Source organism: Oncorhynchus gorbuscha, linkage group LG20, assembly GCF_021184085.1.
Source record: "Oncorhynchus gorbuscha isolate QuinsamMale2020 ecotype Even-year linkage group LG20, OgorEven_v1.0, whole genome shotgun sequence".
Taxonomy (NCBI): Eukaryota; Metazoa; Chordata; class Actinopteri; order Salmoniformes; family Salmonidae; genus Oncorhynchus; species Oncorhynchus gorbuscha.
The window spans coordinates 7,845,392-7,861,333 of NC_060192.1; the positions used below are offsets into that span (position 1 = coordinate 7,845,392).

The window sequence follows — 15,942 nt, forward strand, 5'->3', positions numbered from 1 at the left end:
GCACTACATGTAGCGCCCGAACCGGTCCAGCGTAGGTGGACCGACAAAGTAGTACAGGACTTTGATGGAGAGACTTGAGTAGTTGCGCTCACCTGTAGCCCTCCGCTTACAGATGAGCTCTGGCTTTACTGGACATGAATTAACGAAATGTCCAGCAACTCCACAATAGAGGCACAGGCGGTTGGTGATCCTCCGTTCCCTCTCCTTATTCGAGATGCGAATCCCTCCCAGCTGCATGGGCTCAGTCTCAAAGCCAGAGGGGGAGATGGCTGCGATGCGGAGCAGGGAAACACCGTTGATGCGAGCTCTCTTCCACGAGCCCGGTGACGAAGATCTACCCGTCGTTCTATGCGGATGGCGAGAGCAATCAAAGAGTCCACATCTGAAGGAACCTCCCGGAGAGAATCTCATCCTTAACCACAGCGTGGAGTCCCTCCAGAAAACGAGCGAGCAGCGCCGGCTCGTTCCACTCACTAGAGGCAGCAAGAGTGCGAAACTCAATGGAATAATCCGTTATGGACCGTTCACCTTGGCATAAGGAAGCCAGGGCCCTAGAAGCCTCCCCACCAAAAACTGAACGGTCAAAAACCCGAATCATCTCCTCTTTAAAGTTCTGGAAATCGTTAGAGCAAACAGCCCTTGCCTCCCAGATAGCTGTGCCCCATTCTCGAGCCCGGCCAGTGAGGAGTGAGATGACGTAAGCAACCCGAGCTCTCTCTCTAGCGTATGTGTTGGGTTGGAGAGAGAACACAATCTCACACTGCGTGAGAAAGGAGCGGCACTCAGTGGGCTGCCCGGAGTAGCAAGGTGGGTTATTAACCCTAGGTTCTGGAGGCTCGGCAGGCCAGGAAGTAACAGGTGGCACGAGACGTAGACTCTGGAACTGTCCAGAGAGGTCGGAAACCTGAGCAGCCAGGTTTTCCACGGCCTGGCGAGCAGCGGACAATTCCTGCTCGTGTCTGCCGAGCATGGCTCCTTGGATCTCGACGGCAGTGTAACGAGCGTCAGAAGTCGCTGGGTCCATTCTTTGATCGGTTCCTTCTGTTATGCAGGTGAAGGAGGACCCAAACGCGACTTAACAGAAACAGAGTTTATTAATGCTCAAAACCGAATAACTGAAATCCTCTAGATAGTAGAGGGAAAACAACTGGAGAAGCGGCCACAGACTGCAGGTCGCTTCGGGTGGCGCAGGCCGTAGTCAACTGAGACACCTGCTCACACGCAGCGTCTGAAGAAGGCACAAAACACGACAGGACAGGGTGATACACAATCACGGCAAAAACACGACAGGACAGGGCGAAACGCAATTACAGCATGGAATACAAAACAAGGAACCGATGGAACAGGAACGGATCACAAAGGAATAAATAGGGAGTCTAATCAGGGGAAAGGATCGGGAACAGGTGTGGGAAGACTAAATGATGATTAGGGGAATAGGAACAGCTGGGAGCAGGAACGGACTCGACAAGAAAGGACACACAGACGTCTTCTTCCTTCGTCCTCCTCCACGCGACCTGAACAATCAAGAAGCCACAACAGACTTTTGACCACAGACTGCGTGTGACCCCATTTCATTGTTCAGGATCTCGAAGGTCTTCACTTCTTATCTTCCATTCTATTTCCTACTTCATGACCTCATTATGTTTGTAAATATGTTGATGAGTGTTATTAAATGTTGATTGTATACAGAAATTGCGTTTGGCTGGTGCCCCGTTAATAATACAGTAGTACTGTAAGTGTACACATTACCTTACACACGTCTCTCATTCTCTCTCTCTCCCTTCCTCTCTCTACCTCCTCCTATCAAAATACTGTACAGTATATCCATCTCACCACCCTTCCTTGTTCCATCTCTCCACCTCATCTTCCATTTGCCGTACCACACCTCTCACTCTTTCTCTCCCTCCCTCTCCATCTATGATCCTAGAGAAGAGTCCCCTAAGTAAGCTGGTCCTGGGACTCTGTTATCAAACAGACCCCACAGTGCCCCAGGACAGCAACACAATTAGACCCAACCAAATCATGAGAAAACAAAAATATATTTACTTGGCACATTGGAAAGAATTAACAAAAAAAACAGGGCAAACTAGAATGCTATTTGGCCCTAAACAGAGAGGACACAGTGGCGGAATACCTGACCACTGTGACTGACCCAAACTTAAAGAAAGCTTTGACTATGTACAGACCAGGTGAGCATAGCCTTGCTATTCAGAAAGGCCACCGTAGGCAGACCTTGTTCTCAAGAGAAGACGGGCTATGTGCACACTGCCCACAAAATGAGGTGGAAACTGAGCTGCACTTCCTAACTTCCTGCCAAATGCATGACCATATTAGAGACACAGATTTTTGACCTGTTGCCACAAGAAAAGGGAAACCAGTGAAGAACAAACACCATTGTCAATATAACCCATATTTATGTTTATTTATTTTCCCTTTTGTACTTAAATTTAACCTTTATTTAACTAGGCAAGTCAGTTAAGAACAAATTCTTATTTACAATGACTACCTACCACGGCCAAACCCAGAAGGACACTGGAACAATCGTGCGCCGCCCTATGGGACTCCCAATCACAGCTGGATGTGATTCAGCCTGGATTCGAAAACAGGGACTGTAGTGACCCCTTTTGTACTGAGATGCAGTGCCTCAGACCACTGTGCCACTCAGGAGTACAAAGTTGAGATGTCTTTATTCTTTTGGAACTTTTGTGTGTAATGTTTACTGTTCACTTTGATTGTTATTTCACTTTTGTTTACTATCTACTTCACTTGCTTTGGAAATGTTAACAGACTGTATGTTTCCCATGCCAATAAAGCCTTTAAATTGAATTGGAATTGAAATTGAATTGAGAGAGAGAGAGGGGGGGGGCTATGAATAAAATGTAATAAAATATAAGGTTTCCCTTTCTTATAACAACATTTGTCACGAAGGAGCAGCCATGTGTTCCACCTGGGCCAGTGAGTCATGTCTTCTCAGACACAGCCCAACACACACTCTTACTCCTCTCCATCCCGTGGCCATTCGGAGGCGCAACTGAACTGTGATTTGTGTTCCCTAGAGAGATCAAAAGAGAGATGCTGTCTGATTCATCTGCCGACAGACAGGTGAATATGAACCAGACCCAGCCCCTGGCACGCACGCATACAAAGAGCACAAACACACGGGCACACCACACACTCACACACACACGCACAAGCGCGCGCGCACGCACGCACGCACGCACGCACGCACGCACGCACGCACGCACGCACGCACACACACACACACACACACACACACACACACACACACACACACACACACACATAACAATTGCAAAAATCCACACACACACACTATAATCACATTACACATAGATGGACAGGTGGGAAGAGGGGAAGGAGGGAGAGAAAGAGAGAGAGAGAGAGAGAGAGAGAGAGAGAGAGAGAGAGAGAGAGAGAGAGAGAGAAATTAGGTAATGCAAACGGATTTGGTAATTGGACTAAGGAGACGGGGAAAAAATGACACAGTTGGTGAGGGTGTGTGTTATTGCGTGTACTTGTGTGTTTATGTGTGTGTGTTAAAATAAGGAGGAATTACATGACTGAGATAAGCATTTTTCATTAGTGTTTGTGTGACAGCGTGACGTGTTCCCAGCAATCGCGCACGCACGCACGCACGCACGCACGCACGCACACACGCACGCACGCACGCACACACGCACGCACACACACACACACACACACACACACACACACACACACACACACACACACACACACACATACACTCGGCAGGACTGCAGCTCCTCTGGTTCTGAGCTTAATGATACAAAGAAAGTGAAGAGATGGTGTTGGATTGTAATACACACAGAAACACTTGGATATCTGTCTGACGTGATGCAACAGAGAGAAAATACCACGGGGAAGGTAGTTGACATGAGAAAACATGACCTTATTCTCTAGACTCTAAAATAAAATGCTGTGGTAAAAACCCAGGTAAATATTGGACACAACACACGTTGGGTTATTTTTTTGACCCAGCCTCCGGAAAATGAATTTAATAATTATGGTGCGACAGGAGTTGGCTGGCGTTTAACTGACTCCTAACCAATTGTGCTATTGTGTGTGTTTTATTTGATTTATTTCCAACTTATTTTGTTCATAATGTTTTTGCCATCATCTCTTATGACCAAAAATAGCATCTGGATATCAGAACAGTGATCACTCACCTCGTACGGGACAACAATTCTTTCTGTCGGACCGAAGAATTTACTTCAGACACCGGAAAATGCCCAAATCCCAGTCATTCGCATGAAGAAGAGACAGAAATATAGGGGTCGTAGGTTGGGGTGCCTTTTAAGAATCAGACGCCGAGTAGGTAACCCGCCTCTACCATCCGTCCTTTTAGCCAACGTTTAATCACTGGATAATAAACTGGATGAGCTCCGATCAAGACTGTTGTACGGTCATCCAGAACAGCTGGTGCTCTCGTGCATGCTTCAGTGTTGCTTGCCTCGACGTGAGCATAAAAGGCATTTAGCTTGTCTGGTAGGCTCGCGTCACTGTGCAGCTTGTGTCCGGGTTTCCCTTTGTAGTCCGTAATAGTTTTCAAGCTCTGCCACATCCGACGAGCGTCAGAGCCGGTGTAGTGGGATTCAGTCTTAATCCTGTATTGACGCTTTGCTTGTTTGATGGTTCGTCTGAGGGCATAGCGGGATTTATTTTAATCGTCTGGCGTAGTCTCCCGCTCCTTGAAAGAGGCAGCTCTAGACTTTAGCTCGATGCGGATGTTGCCTGTAATCCATGGCCTCTGGTTGGGATATGTACATACAGTCACTGTGGGGATGACATCATCGATGCACTTATTGATGAAGCCGATGACTGAGGTGATATATTCCTCAATGCCATTGGATGAATCCTGGAAGATATTCCAGTCTGTGCTAGCAAGACAGTCTTGTAGTTTAGCATCCGCGTCATCTGACCACTTCCGTATTGAGTGAGTCACTAGTTGTTGCTTGTAAGCAGGAATCAGGAGGATAGAATTATGGTCAGATTTGCCAAATGGAAGGCACGGGAGAGCTTTGTATGCATCTCTGTGTGTGGAGTAAAGCTGGTCTGGGATTTCTTTCCTCTGGTTGCACATGTGACATGCTGGTAAAAAATGTGGTAAAACTAATTTAAGTTTGCCTGCATTAAAGTCCCTGGCCACTAGGAGTGCCGCTTCTGGGTGAGCATTTTCTTCTTTGCTTATGGCCTTGTCAGACGCAGTCCAAGTCGACTGCAGGATGACACTGATGCAGCTAACTGGGTCAAGATGACGCCTATGCCTTTGTTATGACATTCTTTTGTATACCCGTTACCCAACCGGGAACAACGTTGATGACTATTGACTACTGAATATAGGCTCACATTTTAGTTGGTTGAGAGCGGTCTTAGTGCCAGCTTTCGTTTTGTGGTGGTAAATAGACGGCTCTGAAAAATACAGATGAGAATTCTCTTGGTAGTTAGTGTGGTCTACAGCTTATCATAAGCTACTCTACCTCAGGCGAGCAATACCTCGAGACTTCTTTATTATTAGACATCGCGCAACAGCTGTTATTGACAAAAACACACACACCCCCACCCCTCGTCTTACCAGAGGTAGCGTCTCTTTGCTGCCAGTGCATGGAAAATCCCGCTAGCTCTGTATTGTCCGTATCTTCGTTCAGCCACGTCTCGGTGAAACATAAGATGTTACAGTTTTTAATGTCCCGTTGGTAGGATAATCTTAATTGTAGGTCATAAATTTTATTTTCCAATGACTGCACGTTAGCGAGAAGAATGGAAGGCAATGCAGTTTACTCGCTCACCTCCGGATTCTCAGAAGGGTGCCTGATCTGCGGCCTCTTTTCCGGCATCTTTTCTTCACGCCAATGGCGTGGATCTGGGCCTGTTCCAGTGAACAGACTCATTAAAGGACAAAGTTTCTTCCAGACTGAGGTGAGTAATCGCTTTTCTGATGTCCAGAAGTTATTTTCCGTCATAAGAAACAGAAGCAGCAACATCATGGACACAATAAGTAAAAAAAATAAGTTACACAAAACGTCCATAAAATACAAAATAGCACAATTGGTTGGGAGAATGTAAAACGTCAGCCATGTTCTTCGGCGCCATCTTATTCTGGACTTCCTGACGAGCCGCACCTAGGTGGTAAGGGTAGGTAACAACAGATCTGCCACTCTGATACTCAACATGGGGGCCACTTAGGGGTGCTTGCTCAGTACCCTCCTGTACTCCCTTGTTTACCTATGACTGCATGGCACGACTCCAACACCATGAGTAAGTTTGCCGACACAACAGTGGGTGGCCTGATCACCAACAGCGATGAGACAGCCTATAGGGAGGTCAGAGACCTGTCAGTGTGATGCTAGGATAACAACCTCTCCCTCAATGTGATCAAGGGCCGAGCATGCCCCCATTCTCATCGACGGGGCTGTAGTGGAGCAGGTTGAGAGCTTCAAATTCCTTGGTGTCCACATCACCAACGAACTATCATGGTCCAAACACACCAAGACAGTCGTGAAGAGGGAACGACAATGCCTATTCCCCCCAGGAGACTGAAAAGATATGGCATGGATTCTCAGATCCTCAAAAAGTTATATAGCGGCACCTTCGAGAGCATCCTGGTTGCATCACCGCCTGGTATGGCAAATGCTTGGCCTCCTACTGCAAGCCACTACAGAGTGTAGTGCGTACGGCCCAGTACATCACTGGGGCCAAGCTTCCTGACATGTATGACCTCTATACCAGGCTGTGTCAGAGGAAGGCCCTAAAAACTGTCAAAGACTCCAGCCACCCTAGTCGTAGACTGTTCTCTCTGCCACCGTACGGCAAGCGGTACCGGAGTGCCAAGTCTAGGTTCAAAAGGCTTGTTAACAGCTTCTACCCCCAAGCCATAAGACTCCTGAACAGTTAACCAGACTACCCAGACTATTCGCATTGACTATCCCTTTGAGCACAGTAAAGTTATAATTTACACTTTGGATGATGTATCAATACAAAGACGTTTTATTTATTTATTTTACTATGCAATTATTTTACTATGCAATTATTTTACTATGCAATTATTGAAACTATGCAATACAATGACAGCCTTGGAACAGTGGGCTAACTGCTTTGTTCAGGGGCAGAGCAACAGATTTTTACCTTGTCAGCTCGGGGATTCGATATAGCTACCTTTCGGTTACTGGCCCAACATTCTAACCACGAGGCTACCTGCCGCCCCTGATAGTGTGTCCTTCCTAACTCGCTTACCGGAGAGGAAGAAAAACAGTCAGGCATTTCACAATGTGATAGGAGAACACTGAGGATGGATTAACAACATTGTAGTTACTCCACAAAGCAACCTAATAAAAAGAAAAAAATGAGGAAGTATTCAATTTTTGTCTTGAATACAAAGTGTTATGTTTGGGGCAATTCCAACACATAACTGAGTACGACTAAGCATAGTGGAGGCTGCATCATGTTATGGGTATGCTTGTAATCGTTAAGGACGAGGGAGTTTTTCAGGATAAAAAATAAACAGAATGGAGCTAAGCACAGACAAAATCCTAGAGGAAAACCAGGTTTAGTCTGCTTTCCACCACACTTCTCCTTGATAATTCATCTTTCAGCAGGACAGTAAGTAACCTAAAACACAAGACCAAATCTACACTTGAGTTGCTTACCAAGAACACAGTGAATGTTCCTGAGTGGCTGAATGACAGTTTCGACTTCAATCTACTTGAAAATCTATGGCAAGACCTGACAATGGTTGTCTAGAAAATATCAACAATCAATTTGACAGGGCATGAATAATTTTGAAAAGTATAATGGGCATATGTTTCACAATCCAGCTGTGGAAAGCTCTTAGAGACTTACCCAGAAAGACTCACAGCTGTACTCACTGCCAAAGGTACTTCTACAAAGTATTGAATCAGGGGTGTGAATACTTTCTAAAGACACTATCACTTGAAGGTCATTTCATGACCTTTCAGAACCACTTGTCAACAAAGTTGAGATTCTGTTTTTAAAGACCTTTATATGGCTAATTCTGTTATGTGCCCTAGAGGTCAACGTTCTGTGGACCTGTATGTAAATGGGATGTTTCTGTATTTAATTTTCAATACATTTGCAATAGATTTGCTAAAAACATGTTGTCACTTTGTCATTATGAGGTATTGTGTGTAGATAAGACTCCCTGATCAAATTAGAGGCTAAACAAAGATGGGTGAGAAAAAGAATCTTCACTTGAGCCAGTTTGCTACAGCAGGAAAATAATCCTTCAGCAACAGGAAATGTGAATCATTATGTGGATTATAATTCATGGACATTTTTGTAGGGGGTTTATACATTTTCCATAAGAGAAAATCAAATGAAATTTCTAAGTGTAAATTATAAACTTACAAGGCCTTTTTTAACAATAAGTTTAAAATGAAGTACTCCTGCAACAGAGTGATCAAATTAAGCTTCTACATCTGTAGCTGCTGTCAGCAGAAACAGCAGGCTATAGGAGGCTATAAAATGCCTCTGGGCTGGAGAAATTGACCCATCAATACCTTTGTCATTATACTTCCATTAGAAAGACCTCCCACTGAGCTCAACTCATTGTGTTACCTGATAAAACTGCTCTCCTCGGGCCGTAGAGAGGACACAGAGATGGTATCTTGATGACTGCAGCAGTCTATATCACTAGTGGGCTGATTAGGCATGTGTATTCAAACTTTTACCACTCCTTCAAATGAGACACACATGAATGCCTGACTCACGCACACACACACACACACACACACACACACACACACACACACACACACACACACACACACACACACACACACACACACACACACACACACACACACACACACACACACACACACACACACACACACACACACACACACACACACACACACACACACACACACACACACACACACATTAGGAGTGCTGGTTAACAGTAAATAAAACATTACTAGGGTATCTGGCTGCAACATGGACAGACTGGTCTGTGTATCTGTGTTGTACCACACTTCTCCTTGATAATCCGATACATACATCTGCTCCGTATTGTACCCTTCTGTGGTGTGTGTGTGTGTGTGTGTGTGTGTGTGTGTGTGTGTGTGTGTGTGTGTGTGTGTGTGTGTGTGTGTGTGTGTGTGTGTGTGTGTGTGTGTGTGTGTGTGTGTGTGTGTGTGTGTGTGTGTGTGTGTGTGTGTGTGTGTGTGTGTGTGTGTGTGTGTGTGTGTGTGTGTGTGTGTGTGTGTGTGTGTGTGTGTGTGTGTGTGTGTGTGTGTGTGTGTGTGTTCTCCTATCGGTCATGTCTTTAATTTGAGTCTAGAGTAAGGGGTTTGCCCTCAAGCCTGGAGGGAAGCCAAATGCTGTATATACTGTAGAGCCATTATTGCATGGAACCCTGTTCCATCGCATATTGCTCAGATAAACAGCAAACCTGTTTACAAAATAAAACAGATGAAGCAACACCTGAGGGCACAACGCATCTCCCGTATTTGACCTAAACATTATGTGCATGTATTGATATGTAGGCTGTGTGTGCTGTAATAAACCGTATATAGTTCTGTCCTTTAGCTGTTCTGGTCTATTAATGTTCTGGATTATGTCACGTTTCAAGTTTGTGTTGACCCCAGGAAGAGTAACAGCTTTATGGGGATCCTAATTAAATACCAAATACCCTGTAACTATTCCCAGGTCGTTGCTGATTAGCCGTTTTGAATAATTCATGCTGTCCAGCTGCTGTTCATCTGCAGGTCAGTCTGAGTGACAGACAGATTCAGCTTTAATGGGACCGTGTGTGTTGTTAACGGGTGTGTGCGTTCTCCCTCTTCCATCCTCCCTCCCCCTACTCCCCTATCCTCCGTCCCCGTCCCACCTCAGATGATTCTGGAGGTTCAGTTGCATGTGACTCTATGTGACTGTGAGCCATGTGAGTTTCAGTGTGTATGGGACTCTGCCCTGTGGGAAGCCTGTTCCTGAGCTGACAGACAGTGGAGTGTCATCAAATGCCTTCACATGACATCACACTCTACAGGGGGGAAGTTAATGACTATAGACACACTGCACTGTACTGGTAGGGGAATGTAATCAAAGTGTCACCTGGGTCCCTCGATACTAGATGGTAGAAATGAAACTGTTATCAGTCTTGCGTGTGTGTGTACGTGGGTGTGCGTATAAAAATAATGATGTGTGTGTATGTGTGTTTGTGGCGTTGTAGGGGAGATAAGGAGCTTCCTGGACGGTCTAATTTCCTGTCCGACATTTGCGTTCTGCACTGAGCGCTTTATCACAGGAAAACACAGAGCGAAACTAAACCCACAGTCCGAGACAGGGAGACAGAGAGAGAGAGAGAACAAGAAAGAAAAAGGGACAGAGGGAGGGAGGGAGAAGGAGATAGAGCCATGTAGCCATGGTATAATTTGTCCAAGCAGTGGGAGGAACAGAACAGAACAGAACAGCACTCCACTCTGCTCTACATTGACGGAAAACTCACAATGTTCCATGATGACACCTCTTGATTCTAATGGCTCATTAAAAGTAGGTGGGTAGTCTCCAGCTATAGCAGAGTCTACTGACAAGCTCAAAGCAGCACACGCACACACACACGCACACGCACACACACACGCACGCACGCACACACACACACACACACACGCACGCACGCACGCACGCACGCACGCACGCACGCACGCACGCACACACACACACACACACACACACACACACACACACACACACACACACACACACACACACACACACACACACACACACACACACACACACACACACACACACACACACACACACACACACACACACACACACACACACACACACACACACACAGACACGGACATGCCTTCTGACAGGCTCAGAGCAGCAGAGAGACAGAAGAACTCCACGTACAATTACAGTGCTCCTTTATATCCCTACTAATTACCCAGCCCGGGCAGACAGATCGCCTCATCTCCGATCCCACCCAATCATCGTTTAAAGTGCCAGCAGAGCTAAAAGTCTTTATCTGACACGGATAAAAGGGACAGTCAAACACAAAGTGCTAGTGTAGGAGGATGAGCAGTGAAAACACAACTTAGACTCTCTGGGATGAAACCTAATTGGGATCGTTTGAATAGAGCAAAAAATGTCTTCAAAGCGGCTAATTCCGAACTTGTGACTAAATGACATGATCTTGTTAAAGATTTCCCTTTAGAGTAACAGCTATCAAAATCACTCCGGATGAGCTCTGGGCGAGGAACCGGCGTGACTCAGAAATCCACATTCATTCCCCACCGAGATTCGTCGCGAAACATTTTCTTTTGCTCGCTCACATATCCAATAGGGTTCGAATGGAGCCGGCATTTCAACATGAAGGGACCGGCCACATGTAATAGAACCGGTGGTGAATGGCAAGCGAAGGGTAAAAGGGAACCTGGAGTAAGATGTGTGACATTTAGCCATAAATCACCTGTGAGACAGACAGAGCCAGGGCCCTGAGCTTCGATTGGTCCAGTCTACGCTGCAGCAGCATGGCCACAGAGGTAAGAGTGTCACCACTAAGACACACGCAGAGGAGAGCACATCCATCACACTCAGCCTCAGCCCACAGAGAGAGGGAGAGAGAGAGCGAGAGCGAGAGGGAGGGAGCGAGAGGGATCGGGGAGGAAGGAGGGAGGGAGGGAGGGAGGAAGGAAGGGAGAGAGGGGGAGGGAAAGAGAGGGAGGGAAAGGGAGGGAGGAAAACTGAGCGAAGCAGAAACCGAAGTAAAGGGAGGAGGAGAGAAAGAGAGGGAGAGTTGGAATGACAGATTGGAGAGCAGAGCTCGGCTGGTTTTCACTGACAACACAAGCATGTCAACAGCGACCTCCGTAACCAGCCATCAGTCAAAGACGCATCCAAACAAAACAGTTCTGCCAGCACACAGTCGAGGACACACAAACAAACACACAAATCCCCCAAAGGCAGACCAAAGATCCAGTATCAACACAGGCCCTCACACACAAACTAATACCAGTGTGAAATCACAGCGTAAAACAGCTTTAATGTACAACCACTGGGCCGACTGTACCTCTCATTGTCCACACTCCTGAAGCCAGGCAGGATGTGCCTGAAGCTGGAGTTACGGTCCAGTTTGGGCTGGCTCTTAGTACGCTTTATAGAACCCTTCAGCCTCCGACTCAGAAAGCCCTGGAGAAAGAGAGAGGGAGGGGGAGGGAGGGAGGGAGGGAGGGAGGGAGGGAGGGAGGGAGGGAGGGAGGGAGGGAGGGAGGGAGGGAGGGAGGGAGGGAGGGAGGGAGGGAGAGAGAGAGAGAGAGAGAGAGAGGAGAGAGGGAGGGAGGGAGGGAGGGAGAGGAGGAGAGAGAGGGAGGGAGGGAGGGAGGGAGGGAGGGAGGGAGGGGGAGAGAGAGAGAGAGAGAGAGAGAGAGAGAGAGAGAGAGGGAGGGAGGGAGGGAGGGAGGGAGGGAGGGATGGAGAGAGGGAGGGAGAGGGAGGAGGGAGGGAGGGAGGGAGGGAGGGAGGGGGAGGGAGAGAGAGAGAGAGAGAAAGCGAGAGGGAGGGAGGGAGGGAGGGAGGGAGGGAGGGAGGGAGAAAGCGAGAGGGAGGGAGGGAGGGAGGGGGGAGAGAGAGAGAGAGAGAGAAAGCGAGAGGGAGGGAGGAAGGGAGGGAGGGAGGGAGGGAGGGAGGGAGAAAGCGAGAGGGAGGGAGGGAGGGAGGGAGGAGAGAGGGAGAGAGTGAGAGAGGGAGGGAGGGAGGGAGGGAGGGATGGAGGGAGGGAGGGAGGGAGGGAGAGAGAAAGGTCATCAATAACAACATAATGACACAGGATCATGACATGAAATGAATGAGTAGATGTTTCCAATCAGTCCAACGTTACAGGAATAATTCTATTGATAAAGCAATGTCTGTCCAGTGAATAAATGATCGATAATAGCTCATAGATGGGCTTAGAAAGTCAAGTCAAGGACAGACAGGCCTGGTGATTGAGAACTGTCTATAGATATGAAGCTATATGAGACCTTAGAGAGATGTCACACGCCCTCAAAGGGAATTTTCGCACTCTCACTTGTACACACTACTAATCAGTCACTCACAGTCCGTCCACCCTTTCACCCAATCCCCCTCTCCCTTTCTCGTTCTCTCTCTGCACTTTTCTCAAGATCCTACTCCACCACATCTGCATCCCATGTCAGACTCCCTCAAGTACCTCTCTGTTTCCATAGAAACTGTTGGCTGGCATTGAGAGAGAGAGAGAGCGAGAGAGATGGAGAGAGCGAGAGAGAGAGAGTGAGAGAGAGCGAGAGAGAGAGAGAGAGAGAGAGAGAGAGAGAGAGAGAGAGAGAGAGAGAGAGAGAGAGAGAGAGAGAGAGAGAGAGAGAGAGAGAGAGAGAGAGAGAGAGAGAGAGAGAGAGAGCCAGAGAGAGAGAGAGAGAGAGACGGAGAGAGTGGGAGCCAGAGAGAGAGAGAGAGAGCGCCAGAGAGAGAGTGGGAGCCAGAGAGAGAGAGAGAGCGAGAGAGAGAGAGCGAGAGAGAGAGAGCGAGAGCGAGAGAGAGAGAGAGCGAGAGCGAGAGAGAGAGAGAGAGAGAGAGAGAGAGAGAGAGAGAGAGAGAGAGAGAGAGACAGAGAGAGAGAGAGAGAGAGAGAGAGACAGAGAGAGAGAGAGAGAGAGAGAGAGAGAGAGAGAGAGACAGAGAGAGAGAGAGAGAGAGAGAGAGAGAGAGAGAGAGAGAGAGAGAGAGAGAGAGAGAGAGAGAGAGAGAGAGAGAAACGTGGCGTAGAGAAGGAACACAGCAAGTTTTTTGGTGAGGACAAAAGGCCTAGCTTGTGATTTCCAGCTGACACAGCTGAGAAGGGAGTGATGATAACGACATTAAGACGCACTGAGAGAGAGGAGAGCAGAGGAGTCACTTTAGTGTGCCCTCAATCTGTCTGAGGTGAAGGGAGGGGAGGAGAGGGGGAGGTTGGGCAGAGAAAGAACTGTAGGAAAAGAGACAAAGAGAGAGAGAGCGAGAGACGTATTGCTGCTCCGTGAGGACGCGGTTGCCTTCGCCTGAGCGGCACGATGCCACTCATACACACACACAGAGATACACACAGGCACGCACAAACACAAACAGCCTGCAGCGCACCTACCCTGGACGCTGACAGAAAACAAACGATAAACAGGCCTCCATCCCGCTGATAACACACCAGTATAATTAACACCTGCAATGTGAATGAGTGTGTGTGTGTGCGTGTGGCCAAGTGGCGTGGCACTGTTGCAGCCACAATAATAGTGATAGAACCTGGCCAGCAGATCACAGAGAACAGTGTTATTGTCATTCCCTGGATAGGGAACAAAGACCATCCGCTGTCACTCCTCCAGACACAGGAACTTACGACACAATGCACTCAAAGTTCAATCGCTGTTGACATGGCTACATGAGGTATGTGAGGCAGCGCCACACGGCCACAGACGCTTTGTGTCTTGTCAAATGTGTGTTTATGTACAGAAACGCACAGTGATGTGGGATAAGTTAACCAAACCGCATATAGGTGCAGAGGCACAGCCTGTAGCTGATTCTCTAGTATGCTCCAGCCAGCCTCTTCAAATCCCATTAGCTAAATGAATAAAGCTTCATCAGTCCTGATGGCTGGGAGGTCTAGACAGCCCCAATGCTCTCCTCTCCTCTCTTTCTTTCCTCCTCTCCTCTCCTCCCATCCATGCAATGACTCCCCGGCTGAGGGATTAGCCAAAATAAATCAGTCATGTTATTGAGCGGCTGGGTTTGGCTGACAAGCAGACCTTGGTTTGTGTGTATGTGTGCTGTGTGTGTGTGTGTGTGTGTGTGTGCGCGCAGTGTTTGAATAAGGAATGGGGTAATCATAGGGTAGAGTGAGTCAGACTATTCACCTTGAGTATTTATGGCATGACACAGTAATGAGGTTGGCATTTTTATTTAGTTACAGCCTCCAATCAGGCCATTCACAACATCACATGTCTGTCTTACCAACGAGGAGTGAGAGAGATGGAGAGGGGGGGGGGGGGTAGAGAGCAGAGGAGGCTGGTTGGAGGTGTTATTGGCATACATGTTCATTGTAATGGCTGGAATGGAACGGTTTCAAATATCAAACATGTGAAAACCACGTTTGACTTACATCTACACGTTAGTCATTGAGCAGGCACTCTTATCCAGTGCGACTTACAGGAGCAATTAGGGTTAAGTGCCTTGCTCAAGGGCACATCGACAACGCTCTTAGCCGCTAGGCTACCTGCCTCCGTTCCATTCATTCCATTTCAGCCCTTACAATGAGCCCGTCCTCCTATAGATACCCCCCACCAGCCTCCTCCGGTAAAGAGCGAGATAGAGTGTGTGTGGTATGTTGTCACAGGTTGTTTGATCCCCTGGGAGCCTCAGAAAGCTTGCATGGCAATTTCAGACACACACGCGCGCGCGCACGTTCAGTACACAGGCACACACACACAGACCAAGACACACACATACACACGAGCGATGCGCGGGCTGATTTATAATCTGCCGCCCCCCGCCGTTATATCTGCGGGGCGGGCGGGATGAAATAAAGAGAAGACAAATACATTGTGCGGATACATTGAGGTTGTCCGTTCATTACCTTAGGCTATCTGCCGTTAGTGCGTAAGCCTACGCTTTAGGGCCTATAACTGTACGCACGACAAGCAGCCGAACATGCCAATCGCCACTTGCTTTTGGGAAGTGGTGGCTGATCCACGGTGGCAAAGACAGACGTCACAGTTGAATTCAATAAGAGAAAAGCGGCGAATGTCATGTTTTGTCTTATATTGTCATGTCTTGTCCTTGTGCTTCCCCTTCTGTTCGTTTCCCCCTGCTGGTCTTATTAGGTTCTTTCCCTCTTTCTATCCCTCTCTCTCCCCCTCCCTCTCTCCCTCTCTCGCTCTCTCTCTCTATCGT

At 47.7% G+C, this 15,942-nt stretch overlaps 1 protein-coding gene across 4 annotated transcripts in view; it reads right to left on the reverse strand.

Moving 5' to 3' along the window:
• LOC124007230 (disabled homolog 2-interacting protein-like) overlaps window positions 1–15,942 on the reverse strand; it is a 230,101-nt gene that overhangs the window by 122,255 nt on the left and 91,904 nt on the right. For all 4 annotated transcript variants that reach the window (XM_046317642.1, XM_046317641.1, XM_046317640.1 and 1 more), the window contains exon 3: window positions 12,083–12,201. In XM_046317642.1, the coding sequence (XP_046173598.1) occupies window positions 12,083–12,201 (119 nt within the window). The remainder of the gene's footprint in view (window positions 1–12,082; window positions 12,202–15,942) is intronic.